Raw genomic sequence first — 15173 nt, forward strand, 5'->3', positions numbered from 1 at the left:
CACCCAGGTTCAGCCCCGCTCGTCCCGGGGTGTTGCTCTGCTGCTGGCCAAGGGGCAGGTTCATGGTCTCCACGCCCAGCAGCTCCGTGTCCCAGGGGTTTATTTCGGGGATGTGCACTTCCCGAGCTGCTGGGAGAAGGGGATCCCAGGAAGAGCTGAAGAGACGAGGCAGGGGCAGGTGGGTTGGAGCTGCCTTTGCAAAGACCATCCTTCCCCACAGCCCGCCACGGGAATGCAGACGTGCCTGCTCAGGGCAGTGGGCTGGAGCTCAGCGGTCGTCTTGGGAGTGCTGGGGGTGGCTGTCTTCCTCCTGGTCCTGACCCCGGCGAAGGATGCTGCCCTTCCTACGAGGAACAAAGTAGGTGCCCAGTGGGACCTGGGGGAGCCCAGGAATGACCACCAGCCCCTTCCCACCTCTCATCCTTCCATCAGCCCTGCCTTCCTCTCCACTTGCAAGTCTTCCCATAACCAGCTGAGCTTTTCTGGGCTTAACTTAATCAAGATAGCACTGGGCAGATCGGCCACCACAGTCCTGGCTCCTTGCAGCCCCGAGCATGCTGTGACCCTGTGTCCCCTCTGCCTCCCCCAGTACGGCCTGGTGTTTGATGCCGGCTCCACGCACACAGCTCTCTACATCTACCGGTGGCCCTCAGACAAGGAGAACGGCACCGGCATCGTCTCCCAGGTGGAGGCCTGCACCGTGTCTGGTGAGTGTGTGCTGGGACGTGTCTGTCCCCCTCTCCGAGCCTCCTGGATCACTGTCCCAGATGCACAGCATCGTCGGTGATCTGAGTATTTCAGCCTGTGCTGGGCCAAAGGGAGATGGCCTGGTGGAAGAACCAAAATGTTAGGGGAGATAGTTTGCACCTTAGGGAGCCCTACAGTAATCGGGGGATCCAGAGGGGGGGTAAGGAATTTGGCTCCCAGTTAGCACGGTTCCTGGAGCCAATCTACTCTTGCAGCCAGTGGTTGAGCATCGTCTCGCAGCCTGGGATACTGGACATGCAAAGTTTGCTCCTTCTCCTGTGCAACCACTTCCTTGGCTCTTCTTCCCACAAGATCTCTTCACAGCTTCTCTCATAACGGGTGGCTTCATGTTCCCACAGGGTCTCCTAAAACCTCTGCGGATGTCCCTAAACATTACTGTGTTTCTGCTGTTTTTTTGTATGTGGTTCCTAACTGCTCTTTGGGTCAGCAGTTGTCTATTTGGTATCTGTTTGTACGGCACCAAACACAGCAGGGTTTTGGGCTGTGACTGGGATATCTGGGCATTGCCAAGGAGGTCTGGAGGGCTCCCTGGGCCTGAGGAAGAAGAGGACATGTCCCCTGCTTTCCTGTCCCTCCTGGGTGGCACTGAGCTCGCTCCATCACGGGGTGCCCTCTTGCAGGACCCGGCATCTCCAGCTACGCAGACGACCCCGCTGGGGCTGGAGCCAGCCTGAAGCCCTGCCTGGACAAGGCCATGAAGATCATCCCAGCAGAGCAGCAGCGGGAGACCCCCACCTACCTGGGGGCCACAGCGGGCATGCGGCTGCTGAGGTACCGGGACACCCCCAGCTGCGCACCTCCGGCCCCTTCCCTACCACGTGTTTCTGCATCGTAGCCGGTGCAGGGAGCCGGGATGGGGGGCTGGGGGCATGGGGAGCTGCTGCCTGGTCATGCCATGGTGATGGGCAGAGCATCCCTGTCTGCAGTCTGCCGGGGCACCCACAAGAGCCCCTCACCATGCCCACGGGGAACCCCGCACCCCACTCCAGCACCAGCCTGGCAGCGGTCCCGGAGGTGGATCAACCTCCTTTGCCAGAGTTGCATTAACCTTTCTGCACGCTCAAGCAGAGCCCACAGGCAGCATTTTTAGGGAGACTCCCAGCACACCAGTTGAGGGATCTGGCAGCTCGCAGGAGCCAGCCCGCAGGCAGGGCAGCGATGGGTGGGGATGCGCCCTGTCTCCGAGCAGCCCCGCTCCTTGGCAGAAGACAGCAGCCTCTTGCTGTCAGCCCTGCGCTGAAAGCTCCCCAGCCATTGCCTCCTCCACCACACGGTATTGATCTCCTTCCCTGGGCAGGGAGCAGAACAGCACCAAGGCCGAGCAGGTCTTCGCTGAGGTCACCAAGGCCATTGGCAAGTACCCTGTGGACTTCCGCGGAGCTCAGATCCTCACGGGGAACGAGGAGGGCTCCTTCGGCTGGATCACCATCAACTACCTGCTGGAGACCCTTGTCAAGGTGTGGGCTGGGGGACAGGGCGGAGGGGGTCCTCCCTCCCCGCGGTGCTGCACTCTGGGTTGGGAAGCTGATACCCGTGTGGTCACCCTGTTCTGGGTCCCTGTGGATAACTCCTGGTGCCGGGCAGTTCTCCTTCACAGGCAAGTGGACCCACCCGCCGGCAGAAGATGTGGTCGGAGCTCTGGACCTTGGCGGGGCTTCAACCCAGATCACGTTCCTCCCTGGGACCACCATAGAGGACAGCAGCACAAGAGCCCTCCTCAGGCTGTACGGAACCAACTACTCCATTTACACCCACAGCTACCTCTGCTACGGGCAAAAGCAAGCCCTGAAGATGCTGATGGCATCCTTATACCTGGTAATAACTACCTCCAGCCTTGTGCTCCTCCAGCACCGCCTGAGCCCTGATTTCACCGAGCTGGGCAGGCAGCACCTGCGGGGTGTGATGGGTGCTGGGCTCGGTGCCTTTGTGCAAACCCCAGTGAGGATGGTGGATACAACAGGGCCACCATGGCAGGAGCCATCCCAGGGGTATCCCAACAGCAGGGCAGGATTGAGCCGAGATGGAGTTGGACACCCCAAAGCAGGATGCCTGACTGCAGGCGCTGCCGGGATGGTGGGTGCCCGGGGCCCCTGTCCCAGCGCCATCTTGCCCACCAGATCTCCATCCTATTCCAGCCTCAGTCACAGGGTGCTGGAAAGACCCAGCCCTGGAGGAGGGAACCTGCTGGGTGCTGAGGGCGTTGGGGGAGACCCAGCAGGGTTTTTTAGCACCAGTCTGGTAACAAGTAAGTTGGTTTTGTGGGAAGAAATCTGCACAGGCTGGTCTCCAGCAGCAGGCGCTGGGCATGCGAGAGTGAAGGGAGGTGTCGTCGCTGCACAGGGTGACCCTCATGTTCATAGCTTGGCTGGGGGGGGACTCAATGCCGGTTTGTGCTGGTTGGAAGGGGCAAAACACCACATCCAGAGCATGTTGCAGAGAGGAATTGGTGTCCATTTTGTCTTCGCTTAAATGCTTCTCAGCCTTGGTTCTCCCCTGAGTCTGGTGACCCTACAAAGGAAGAATGGGGACAAAATGGGTCCACGCTCAGCACAGGGTGCAAACCCCCAAGGCCTTGGGCATGTGGCTGTCACTGTAGATGATCCATGACCACAGCGTGGTTGTGCTGTGCTTGTCCCCACGATTCTGTGCCTGCACCCCATGGACAAAATCCCCATGGGTGGTGGGGCCAGCATGCTAGCATTCTGCATCTCGGTGTGGGAACAGGCGCTGTGTCTGTGGGCTCTTTCTCTCCTTTTCATCTTCATCCTCAATGCCAGGGTGATGCTAATGGCTCCTTCTCTCTCCAGGGCAGCCCATCTTCCCAGCAGATATCGCACCCCTGCTATCCCAAGGGATACCAGGAGAACGTCACCACGACAGACCTCTACGACAGTCCCTGTGTCCGTGCACCGAGCACCCCCAGCCCCACACCGGTCCTCACAGTGATGGGGACGGGGGATCCGACGGCGTGCAGCACTGCCATCCAGAAACTCTTCAACTTCAGCTGTGGGGCCAACAGGACATGCGGGTTCAATGGGGTTTATCAGCCGCCCGTGCAGGGACAGTTCTTTGTAAGGAGCCTCTGTCCCCGCGGCTGTGGTGGGGGTGTGGGGTTTTGGGGCACCAGAGGCTGGCCAAGACCCCAGAAAAGCTGCTGTAGGAGAAAAGTCTGAATGGTGCCAGGGACAACGGATGCCCTGAAGGCTGGGATGTGCCCGATGCACGGAGACATGCAGGGCGCTCACCAGTGTGCCAGGCAGACTCTGACCTCTCCTGTCACAGTCCCAGGGCTCACTCCAAGTGGGTCTGCAGGCATCACCCTGTGGTGCTGATCAGAGAGGGCCTTAGGGACCCCTGCAGAGCAGCCAGAGGGAGGGACAGGGTGGAGCGGGGTGGCAAGGGTATGGGTGCTTTACTAACCTGCCGCCCTTGGTCTTACACACCCACAGGCCTTTTCGGGGCTTTATCACACCCTTCACTTTCTGAACCTGACTGGAGGGCAGCCCCTGAGCTCAGTCAATGCCACCATCAGGCAATTCTGCACCAGCAGCTGGGAAAAGGTAAGATCCTGCTTAGGAGATGCCAGCCCCTGCCCACGTTTTGTCTGGCCGCTGGGCAGCCTGAGGACTCACCTCCAGCCCATCCTCTGCTGTGCAGGCGGGAGAAGCACAAAGATCTCTGGACAGGGAGAGAGATGGGAGAGCCACCTGCAGCCTCCCGGGTCCTCGTGGCTCCCTAAGCCCAGGCACTCCCGTCTTTGCTCCCAGCTGTACTGTGGGGCTCTTCCCCGCAGTGTGGGTACACCCAGCACTGCTCCGTGCTGGCAGCCCCCCCACTCTTCCACCTCTGCAGGTGCAGAAGGAGTTCCCCACCATGAACAGGACTCACCTCCGTGATGCCTGCGCAGCCAGCTCCTATGCCCTCACCCTTCTCCTGCAAGGCTACAAATTCAACCATACGACGTGGCTTAACATCCATTTTGTCCATCAGGTAGGAAAGTGCCCGGCAGCCCCCAGCTTCCACACTTTGTGCCATAAAATGGCTTGTGCCTACTTTGCCCCTGCCCCTGCCCTGCCTGAGTGGGGGATCAGGGGATATCGGGGCAGCACGGTCCACTGCCCGTGCCCAGGGCAGTGAGAAGGACTGATTAAGCGGCTCTTGAGTTATGCTCACAGGCACCTTCTGGGACATCTGGCATGGGCCATTTATGCTCTCCCCGAGCTTGTCTCACTAAGGGGGTATCTGCAGCCCAAGGTGTGCACAGATACGGTGGCTGTGGAGCAGGACCTGGGGATGCAACAGCAAAGGTCTTCTCTAGCTCTCTGGCTTGCCTGGTACTTTGCAGCCTTTCACATCCCTCTTCCTTCTCTGTCTGTACAGGTTGCTAACATAGACGTGGGCTGGACTCTGGGCTACATGCTCAATCTCACCAACATGATTCCCTCGGAGACTCCCCAGAGAGTTGTAGGGCTCCAGAGAAGCCACTGGACAGCAGCCACAGTTTTATTGGCCATCATGCTCATCCTCTTCTTCTGTCTGCTCACAGTCATATGCTGCCAGAAAAACTCCTCCGGTTATGAGAGTCTCTAGCAGCACTGGCTCCAGAGGCTCCTGAAGCCACTTGATCCTTCTGCCATGCTTGTGCGAGGAGCTGCAGACCAGGGAATTGCCCCAACATGTCCAGGAGCTATGAACTTGTAACGTGGGGCACCTGTGTCCTGGCCTGGTGAGCTGGAACCAGCACAGGCTTTAAAAAATCCTACCTGTAGCTGTGTGCTGTCTGGTTTTCCTTTCCCCTTGCTGCTGGTTGGAGATGCTCTAGGAGGGAGGGCACAGCCATGTGGGCAAGGGTCTCAGCACTGAGTGTGTGGGGACCGCAGTGATGTGGGGTGGCTGGAGGTGGTGGGTGAGGGAAGAGAGAAGGGGTGTCTGGCAGCAACAGGATCATCATGGGGCTGGTTACAGCCTGCAGCAGATACCCCATGTGGGGCAGATGTGTCCTGCCCCATCCCGGGACAAGAGCCTGCATGGCCTGTGGCCACCAAGAGGGTGGTCAAACACTGAACAGGCTTCCTAGAGAGGTGGTCGATGCCCCACGCCTGTCAGTGTTTAAGAGACATTTGGACAATGCCCTTAATAACATGCTTTAACTTTTAGTTAGCCCTGAAGTGGTCAGGCAGTTGGACTAGATGATCATCGTAGGTCCCTTCCAACTGAAACAGTCTAGTCTAGTCTATGCCAGCCAGCGGGTCAGTGGCACTGGGGCTATGGGGGGAAGCTGGCCCAGTAGATGGGACTTGGGCTCTGCCCAGGACTGGGAAGCCCTGTGAGGTGGGGATGGCAGCAACCCCCTGCTCTCCTGCACGAGGTTCTTCTCCAGTCCAGCTGCACCCCTTGTCTGTGCCTGGCAGACATCTCACCCTCCCTTTCCAGCGCACAGAGCAATTTGGGAATGTTGCCAGGACATGTCAGGGGCAGCTCCCAGGGCCCCCATTACATTTTTGGGGAGGCCTGCTGGCAGCCAGTGGATGGCTGAGGTGAGACACCCCAGCTCTCAGAAGGAAAACGCCTGTCCTCATGCCCTGCTGGCTGCTCTCCGAGGTCTGTCAGACACTGCAAGGTCTCCAGGGGCATCTTCCGTAGCACTGAGCTATGTTGATGCTCCCCTGAGTCCCCGTTGTCATCACCAGCCCTTACCTGGGGGATGGAAATAATAAAAACGTAACTGTTTAGGAGCAAAGTAAAAGGCATTTCCCCATTTGCTGCCTTTTACAATGTTTATTTGGATGACGAGAGCTGCGAGACAGCTGCCTTTCTGCAGACACCAAAGGTCAGCTCCTTGCTGCAGGGAGGCAAATAACAAGACGAGTCACCCACGGGGCAGATAACAAAGAGCAGAACCAAAGGCAAAGGCAAGGGCGCAGCCGTGGGCAGGACCCAGCTCAGCCGCGTGCGCAGGGTCTGGGCAGGACTCGCAGCTTGCTGGAGTCTCAGCCTGACACCCATGGTGTCCATGCCTTCTGCTGGTGGGACAATGTTTTCTCCAGACACTCAGGAGCATTGATCCCTTTATTGCAGAAGAAAAGGAAGATGAGATGAGATGAGATGAGATGAGATGAGATGAGATGAGATGAGATGAGATGAGATGAGATGAGATGAGACGAGACGAGACGAGACGAGACGAGATGGACTTTCTGGGGAGTCATGGACCATGCTTCTGACTTTGGATGCTCAATTTGCCTTCTGTCTCCAAGACCATCAGATAAGCCCAAACGATACACGCTCAGGAGAGCCAGCTGGTGTACCGCAGAGCCTTGCATGCCCTCACACTGACAGACCCCACAGGGACCTGCCTGGCTGTTGGTGTCTGTGGTCAGACCCAGCATCGCATGAAGCACCCTGTCACCAAGTGCCTGCAGCCGTGCACCAACAGTCTGGCACTCGGGGAGCTCTTCCACGGCTGGGCTGGCTCTCCACGGCCCCATGTGCCAGCCGGTGGGATGGAGGCCGTATCTGTAACAGGCAGAGCGGTGTAAGGAGGCAGATAGGCATGGCTGGGGTTCCTGTGGTGTGTAGGCTGATCCCAGCAGGTCTCCACAGGAGCGGAGCTCCTCTGGAAACCTCACGTGGTGCCTATCTGCATGTTGGGGGAGTCCTGTGGGAGGCCAGGCCTCGGTTCTTCAGTGCTGCAGAGGTTAACGTGCTCAGCGTCACTGAACCAGCCTCAGGCTGCCAGTCCTACTAGCAGACATGCGGGGCACCGCAGTGCAGACAGCCCTCCAGCCCCGACGTGCTCCTGCCGTGCTCCAAAATGCAGTCGGGCTCCTAAACCCACAAGAGCAGGAGCAGGGCAGCAAGCCCCAAGACAAGGGTGAGGACGATGAAGGCAACGGCTGCAGCCCAGAGGGAAGGAACGTGCCCCTTCACCCATACTGGAGCCTCCTCCGGGATCATGTTGGTGAGGTTCAGCATGTACCCCAGTGTCCAGCCAACATCGGCGTTCCCCACCTGCCCGAGGAGAGAGCAGACAATGAGTTAGCCCTGCAGGAAAGCCACACTGACGACGCAGAGCCACCTACTCCTGCATGGCCCAAACTGTGTGCAGCAGCTGGCCCCACACCCAGTGCCACACTGGGATGTGGGGCAGGCTGGGCTTTCTGGACCGTGGATCTCACAGCACCCCAACACGGGAAGCTGGCTCTTTTCCCCAGTGTGGCCTCTACTCCTGCCCGCAGGCTGGGTTTGCTGCCTACCTTCATCTGGAAGGAGATGTTGTTCCAGCTGGCCTCGTTGAACTTGTAGGCATCGAGGAGGAGCGTGAGGATGTAGATGGTGCTGGCGCAGTATTTAGGCAGTTCCTCAGGATTCTCTTCAGGGTAGCTAGAAGACAGCTGGGGTGGGTACATATTTGGGGAGGAAGGAAGTTATTTGCAGGCAATTTCCGTGCAGGGACAATGCCCTGTTGACTGCTGCATGAGGGGCAGTGGCTCTGCAGTCACCAGCATCCAGAAAAGGACTTCTGGACAAGGCAGGTGTTTTGGACCTGTCCACACACAGCAACTCCTTTGCGGAGGATTTATGCTCCACATGGCAACAGAGAGACATATCGGAGCTCCGCCTGCCCCAGATTCTCCCATCTCAGTCTCCTCATGCAAGGGGTTCCTGCTCTCTGCCCCATGGTGGTCCTAGCACATGTCTTGGCCTTATCCATCCCCATTTGACTCGTCTCCAGAGTGGTGCCAGCAGCTGGCTCTCCTCTCACCATCCTCCAGTGCTACAGACTCACCTCCATCCCCAGCTCCTTTGCTGGAGGGGAGATTTTGCTGCCTTCACCTGCCCTGGCTGCCCCTTTCCCAGTGTTGCAAGGAGGGCCCCCAAGGGTGGGTGCAGGACAGTCCTGGTTCCCGCTCCTCTTCCCCCACCCCAGGACCCCTTTGCTTGTGAAGCTTCCCCACAGCCTCCCATCGTGGGGAACGTACGTACGTCTTCCCAGCTTCTCGTGCAGAAATGCTCGATGGTCTCCCTGACAGTGGCCAGCGACTGCCCCTCGGTCAGGTTGAGAAACTTGAAGTTATAGTAAAAGGCAGAGAAGGCCTGAAAGGCAAGAGGCAGAAATGCCGTTGAGCTACAGTGGGGAAACCCCCCAGGCAGCTGCCGCGGTCTCCCTTGAAGCAGGAGGTGGGCTTTGTCCTTCACCGGGTTTGTCCCACCCTTGTATACTCCCGGGGCATCATTGTTCATGTCCCAACAGAGAAGATGGGCTGGGGACGTAGGCACGTGCTTGATACAGCAGCACATCGAGCGCAGGCAGAGCCTTGCCTGAAGGCTGCTTGGCTAAGCTGGTTTTTTTAACTGAAAACTTGTTTCTTGACTAAGCACCTGTTTTATTAACATGGTCCCATTTGGAGAGCCGGCTGAAAAACCAGACAGCAGCAATCCCTGGTGTGCCCAGGGACAGTGGTAATTTGGGAGCTTCTTGCCCCCCTTCTGCTGCGGGGAGGTGACAGTGCCATGGGACACCACAGCACCCAGTGACATGCTCTGCCACAGAGGTGGGAGGAGGGGATTTGCCTTACAATGAACTGCCCTCTGACCGGGGGCTGGTAGATGTTGTCGAAGGTGCAGTCCTGTCTCTGGCCGCATGCCGAGAAGTTGAACAGCTTCTTGACAGCAGCCAGGCACCCACTGGCATTGCCCCTGCCCTCCAGGGTCACGTTCCTGTCGTCAAGGATCAGGTGTGGGTCACTCTGGTTCGTGCAGGGGCTGGTGCGGAAGGAAGACAGCAAGACGGTCTCATTGTAGTCTTTTGGGTAGCAAGGGTGATCGACTCGCGTGCTGGAGGACGACTCCTGGGAATAGCAAAATTGCAGGCTGCAGCCTCCTCCAAACCCTCTTGGCCGGCATGCCAAGCAGCAGAGTTCACCCAGTGGTCCCCCCAGAGCCATGGGACAGGCATCTCCCACCTCCTCAGCAGGGAAAGACCATCCTGCTGTTTAACCCTGGTCTTGTTGTCCGTCTGCAGTCCCAGCCTGAGCTCAATACCAATACTCGCTCTGCTTTGTCTCATTCCCTCTCCCACGGAGGCAGACCAATTTCAGGCACTCAGCATGTCTCTCCGCTGGCCAGCAGGATCATGATTTGGGGCATGCAAAGCCCTCTCCACCCCAGCTCTAGCTCTGTCTCTAGCTCCAGCCCCAGCCAGGGACACCACCTGGGACCTTCCTGGCTATGCAGCATGAGCAAACCCTTCTGGCTCACCAAGGCTGCTTCTCCCGGCAAGGTGCAGCTCCATGAAGACCCTCTTCCCCTCTGACCTTCCGAGAAAATGGCCTGAGAAAGACCTCTGGTTCACTTTTCTCAGGTCCATGCAGTCACCAGAGTAGCTGAGGTTCAGGGGGAGCTATAGGGTCCCTGTGACAACCCCCTCCTTAAAGCATGACCAACTAGACCAGGTTGCTCAGAGCCTGTCCCATCAAGTTCTGAGTATCTCCAAGGGTGGCAACTCCACAGCATTTCTGTGTCCTATTCCAATATTTTAGCGTTCTTATTGGGAAATACTTTTCCCCTGCATCTGGTTGAACTCGCATGTTCCAGCTTGTGCCCGTTGCCTCTTGTTCCCATCACTTTGCACCTCTGAAAAGAGCCTGGTCCTGCCTTTTCTACACCCTGTGTGAGGCAGCTGTGTACAGCCAGAAGATCTCTCCTGAGCTGCCCCTTCTCATGCTTCCCATGCTCCTCTCCACATCTGCCTACCCATGCTCCAAGGAGTCTGTACCTGCTCTCAGTCCCTGCTGATGCCTCTCCGGAAGAGCATTGCCTGTTCTTATTTTACACATTAACAAGTCTGTGGTTGGTATCATGAGACCAGAGCCCAATTACCCCCCAGTTCCCCTCTCACCGCAATTAATTCCTTTGCCAGTCGCTTCAGCATCTCGTTCTGCCCGTAGCAGAGGTAGCTCTGTGTGTAGATGTTGTAGTTATACCCATACAGCATGAGCTTGGAGACGTCTTTCCAGTTTATCACTGAACCTTCGGGCATAAAGCTGATTTGAGTGGATGCTCCTCCAAGGTCCAGCGCCCCAAAAATGTTGGCTGCCTCTGGACGAATCCGTGTGCGTCCTTTGGGGGAGTACTGCCAAGGCGAGACAGGAGAGGAAGAGGAGTAGTACATGGCTGGGCTTACTTGCCCTCAGCAAAATTCTCATCCCATTGAAGTCAATAGGGTTTTGTTACTAAATTCAACAGGTATTCAATTCTATTATTTCCATATGTGAGGCTCCACTGCCTTCCCTGCCCAACCAGCCTGGCCGTTTATCAGAGCCAGAAAAAAACAGAGATTGAACTGGCTGATGGTCAAGATGTGCCAATGTGCTGTGGGCTCACGCGACTCTGAGTCACTGGTCCCCAGACCAAAGTGCTGGTGGGGACCTGACATGGAGGGGCTGCCCTCCCTGAAGAGCAGGCTGCAGAGGTGCTGGTGCAAGGGGAAGGACAGAAATCCTCCAACAGCCTGCACAGGAGCCCGACGGTGCCAGCACTGCTCTGAGCTGTGGCAGTGCTGGGATAGAGGGTGGCAGGAAAGAGGTCTGGTTCAAGCTTCCTTCAGACTGGCATGATGAACCAAAACTGGAGTCTCCCAGCGCCGCATGGAGACGGCCCTTCCCAGGGCAGCGAGACAAAGCCCAGCAGGAGCAAACGGTCCCCACTGGGCTGCACAGCCAACCTCGCTGTCCCCAGGAGACCCTGTGTCCACATGGTGCGGAGATGTGCCTTTAGCTCTTAACAGACACTCCCATTCCTGATTTCTCCATCCTCTTTCACTGTAGGCAAGCCAGAGGATAATTGGCTGCTTCCCCTAGATCATTCCCAAAAGCCGTTAACCCTGACCTTTCCTTCTGCGCTAAGCAAGCTTAAGAAAAATCAGAAAAAGTGTATTAGTAAAGAAGCAGTGGGTGTTTCACCCTTCTCGCACCTTAGTGAAGGATTCCAGCAGGTAGTTGATGGTGATCCAGCCATAAGCCCCCTCCTCCTCTCCTGTAAGGATTTGAGCCCCTTTGAAAGCCACAGGGTACTCTCGCATGGTTTTAGCAACTTCAGCCAGGACTTGACCTGCCACTGAGCTGTTCTGTTCCCTAAGAAGGACTCAAAGGTCAGGACACATACCCAGCTACATCAGTACTACAGAGGAAACACAAGGAAACAGTCTGTTTTTTTCCCAGTTCCACATACTCCAGTTTTTTGCAACAAGCAGTTTGTGTGAAATGATGTTTCCTGCTACATAACTTGTCAAAGCTGCTCGTACAGAGTAAATCCCAGCTGTCTAGACTTGGCATCACAAATCTAGGAGCAATAGCAATCTCCTCCCTCCAGTGCGGCTTGTTCCCAGTCATATAGAGGTTTGCCAGGACACCTTTCCCTACCTAAGTATCTTCATAGTGCTGGAGGCCAGAGGGGGTTGTGCTGCAAGACCCAGGTTTGAACATCACCCACTGACTGCACCAAAGCCTGTCTGGCTGCTGAGCTCGAGTGGGTCTTTTGGGAAAGCGCCAGCCTGGTTTCAGACCTCTGAGTGAGGGAAGATGTCTCAGGGCCGCTGGCATGTGCTCGCTCTCTGAAGCGAGTAACCTTCAGGCTACCACCCGGCTCCTTCCCAGGGAAAGGGTCAGATTGCCAGGGCACAGAAATGATGTTAGATATCTGCAGCCATAAAACAAAGAACCATGAAATGAAAGTTGACATTTTAAGAGAGCTAATAGGGGCTGGTGAAAGGCAAGGGCAGGTCCCTCAGCACCCCATTGCCTCCTGTCTCTGCCCTGCTCCCTCGCCAGCACCCATCCGTCTGGGCAGATGGCACATCACCTGGTGGCATCTCAACTCCCTTGGGTTTAAGGAATAATGAAGAGCAAACAAAGAGCTCTGAGAAGCATTTCTTCCTTGGAACTGGGCATGCAGCACCCTGCTGGGACATGGGGTCCCAGGATGCCGACAGACACCTCTGAGCAGCCTCTCTGCCGCAGGGCCAGTTGCTCAGGGCAGCTCAGCCGCCGTATGTCCCCACCAGGCTGCCTCTCCCCACTCCCCGGTCGCTTGCTCACGGCAGCATGTGAGCTGGGAGCTCCTGGCAGCCTGGCCCCATACAGGACACTGTGTCCTGGCAGTGGCTGCTTGCAGCTCGGTTGCCGCTCCATCACCCCCACACCCCACAGCGATACCTCAGTAGCCTCATGCCTGCCGTTGCTCCGAGATAAGCTGGGACATCCCTCTGTTTTGCAGCAGGAATGACCTTCAGGGCTTTATCCAGGCACTCCCTTAGGGAATCACCAGCTTTTGGGGGATCGTTGGCATAGCTCGATATGCCTTGCCCTGGAAGAGAGTCAGGCTGGGACAGGCTGAGGAGAATGGCTGGGGACTGAGATGTGGGAGCAAGAGAACATGGGGTAGCGAGGTCTGTCACCTCTTAGCAACAAAGGGTGCTTTGCCAGGGTCCTATGGCTTCCCCACATCTCCCATGCTTTCAGCAGTGTCCCCAGCTCTATGGATGAGACCTTCCCCAGCCAGGACAGCAGCTTGGGCAGCTGGGGACAGTCCAAGGTGGAGGAATGAAAATCCAGAGCAACACCAAGGTGCTTCGGTCCCACCAAACATATGGGCACTACATGGTGCTGAGGGCCCTCCAACCATGAGTGAAGCCAGCGGGAAGTCAGGGACCACCCTGCCTGCAGCCAGGGCTCCCCACCGTGCCAGCAGTGACAGCCCGATGGACAGAGCTGCCCGGCATGGGCAGGCCAACAAGAGGAAGGTCCAGGTCATGCCACCCACCACACGAACACGCAGGTACCACCGAGCCCATGTCAGGGGGATACTGACCCTGGACATCACAGGACAAGGTCTGGCTGACCACACCGGTGTTGTTCTCCTTGTCTGAATCCCACTCGTAGACAAACAGAGAGGTGTGGGACGAGCCTGCATCAAACACCAGCCCATACTGGAAGAAAAAAAACAAGACATCACAGTGGTGGGAGGAGCAGTAGCCTGCCCCTGGCCCCACCATCACCCTGACAGGGTGGTGGGGCCAGAGGATGCCCCAAAAACCATCTCTCTAAGGCACAGCTATCTGCACCATGGCAGAGCAGAGCGGTGACAGGGTGTGACCTCAGCATGGGCATTTCTCATGGCAGCTGAGGCACTCTTTCATCCCCTCTCCTGAGGTCTGTGCAGCAATGCCAGCTCACACTAACATTTTCTTGGTTGTTTCCTCATGCTTTTTTATCTTCTTTCTTGGCTACATACCTTTTGTGTCTACACTGGCCCCACCTTGGGGCCAGCAACTCTCTAATCTCCAGCGTTCTTTGCTACCCCATGGCTGCACCCAGCCTGGGCAGAGACTGGCAGGGCCACACCAGCCCCAGTCCAGGAGCACCCAACCGCGTGACTGTCCCCCATAAAGCCCTCCACCTCATCCTGAAACCGTGCTAGCCCTCTTCCAGCAGCCAGGGTGGGATGCCATGCTGCAGGGGAGGGACGGGGAGAAGCCACCACGCTTGTGCTGTCGTGTGAGCGGGTTAGGACAGGCTGGTGGGAGCTGGCAGGAGCAAAGGCCATGCGAAGGTGTATTGCGCTGCGGTGTGGTGCCCTGGGAGGGCAGAAGGAGTGGGTCAGGGCTTTGCCCTACCCATCTGCCCCAAGGTAATTTCCTTAAAACACATCAAACGCGTAGCACGGTGGCTAGTTTCAGAGGAGGCTTCCCTCCCTGCCTTCAAGGTGGCCAGGCTGTATTTCTTCTGCCCGCATCTTGAGATGGGAAGGAAACACCCACCCAGCTATTACAAGGCAGGTCCTACCGAGCCCTCCTTCACCTCCTAACCCTGAAGATAAGCCAGTGTCTCTGAGCACCTGCCCAAAGTGACTGACCTCTGCAGGGTGCTCAGGGACCCTTTTTTGGGCTCACCTTGACCGTGGGTGGCAGGGTGACATCTTCAATCTTCACCACGCTGAGAACAAGAGCAATGATGGAGAGCGCAACCAGCGCCCCGATGATGGCAGTGGTGTAGTGCTTCTTATTGTCAGTCATGGTGAAGGCTCCTGCAAACCCAAACCCAGGAGAAAGGTAGTTGGACACGGCCAGCTGGGAACAACGCTAGTCAGTGAGAGCTGCAAGGAGAACAGCTCCGAAAGCTGTCCCCAGGCTGACACTATCTCAAGCTGTGTAACTCAGAAATCCTGGTGGATAATCAGATCTTTCTCTGGGAAGAGCATTATTAGGATAAAATAGGGAGGGCTGGAGGAAAGAGGGGCTGGTTGCCCAGCAGTCTGGCACAGCTGTGATGGCATCGCAACAGTCCTCCAGGTCCTGCACCCACTCCTGCTTGGCTCACCACTACCAGGAAGGATCAGGTCCAGGAGAT

General features: G+C 57.1%; 2 protein-coding genes across 2 annotated transcripts; one reads left to right on the forward strand and one right to left on the reverse strand.

Moving 5' to 3' along the window:
• Positions 1-232: 232 nt before the first annotated feature.
• On the forward strand, positions 233-5449 carry LOC104258117 (ectonucleoside triphosphate diphosphohydrolase 8). Its single transcript, XM_059829025.1, has 9 exons — positions 233-358; positions 590-707; positions 1389-1539; positions 2066-2225; positions 2353-2583; positions 3576-3839; positions 4218-4328; positions 4621-4758; positions 5149-5449. Exons 1-9 carry the CDS (start codon positions 233-235, stop codon positions 5356-5358), a joined length of 1509 nt encoding a protein of 502 aa, XP_059685008.1. The 3' UTR covers positions 5359-5449.
• A 2144-nt stretch (positions 5450-7593) lies between these two features.
• On the reverse strand, positions 7594-14839 carry LOC104258118 (ectonucleoside triphosphate diphosphohydrolase 8). Its single transcript, XM_059828876.1, has 9 exons — positions 14717-14839; positions 13636-13753; positions 12981-13131; positions 11741-11900; positions 10667-10900; positions 9345-9617; positions 8752-8862; positions 8022-8159; positions 7594-7776 (listed from the first exon to the last, which is right to left on the reverse strand). Exons 1-9 carry the CDS (start codon positions 14837-14839, stop codon positions 7594-7596), a joined length of 1491 nt encoding a protein of 496 aa, XP_059684859.1.
• Between the last annotated feature and the right edge of the window lie 334 nt (positions 14840-15173).

Source organism: Gavia stellata, chromosome 24 (assembly GCF_030936135.1).
Source record: "Gavia stellata isolate bGavSte3 chromosome 24, bGavSte3.hap2, whole genome shotgun sequence".
NCBI classification, from domain to species: Eukaryota; Metazoa; Chordata; class Aves; order Gaviiformes; family Gaviidae; genus Gavia; species Gavia stellata.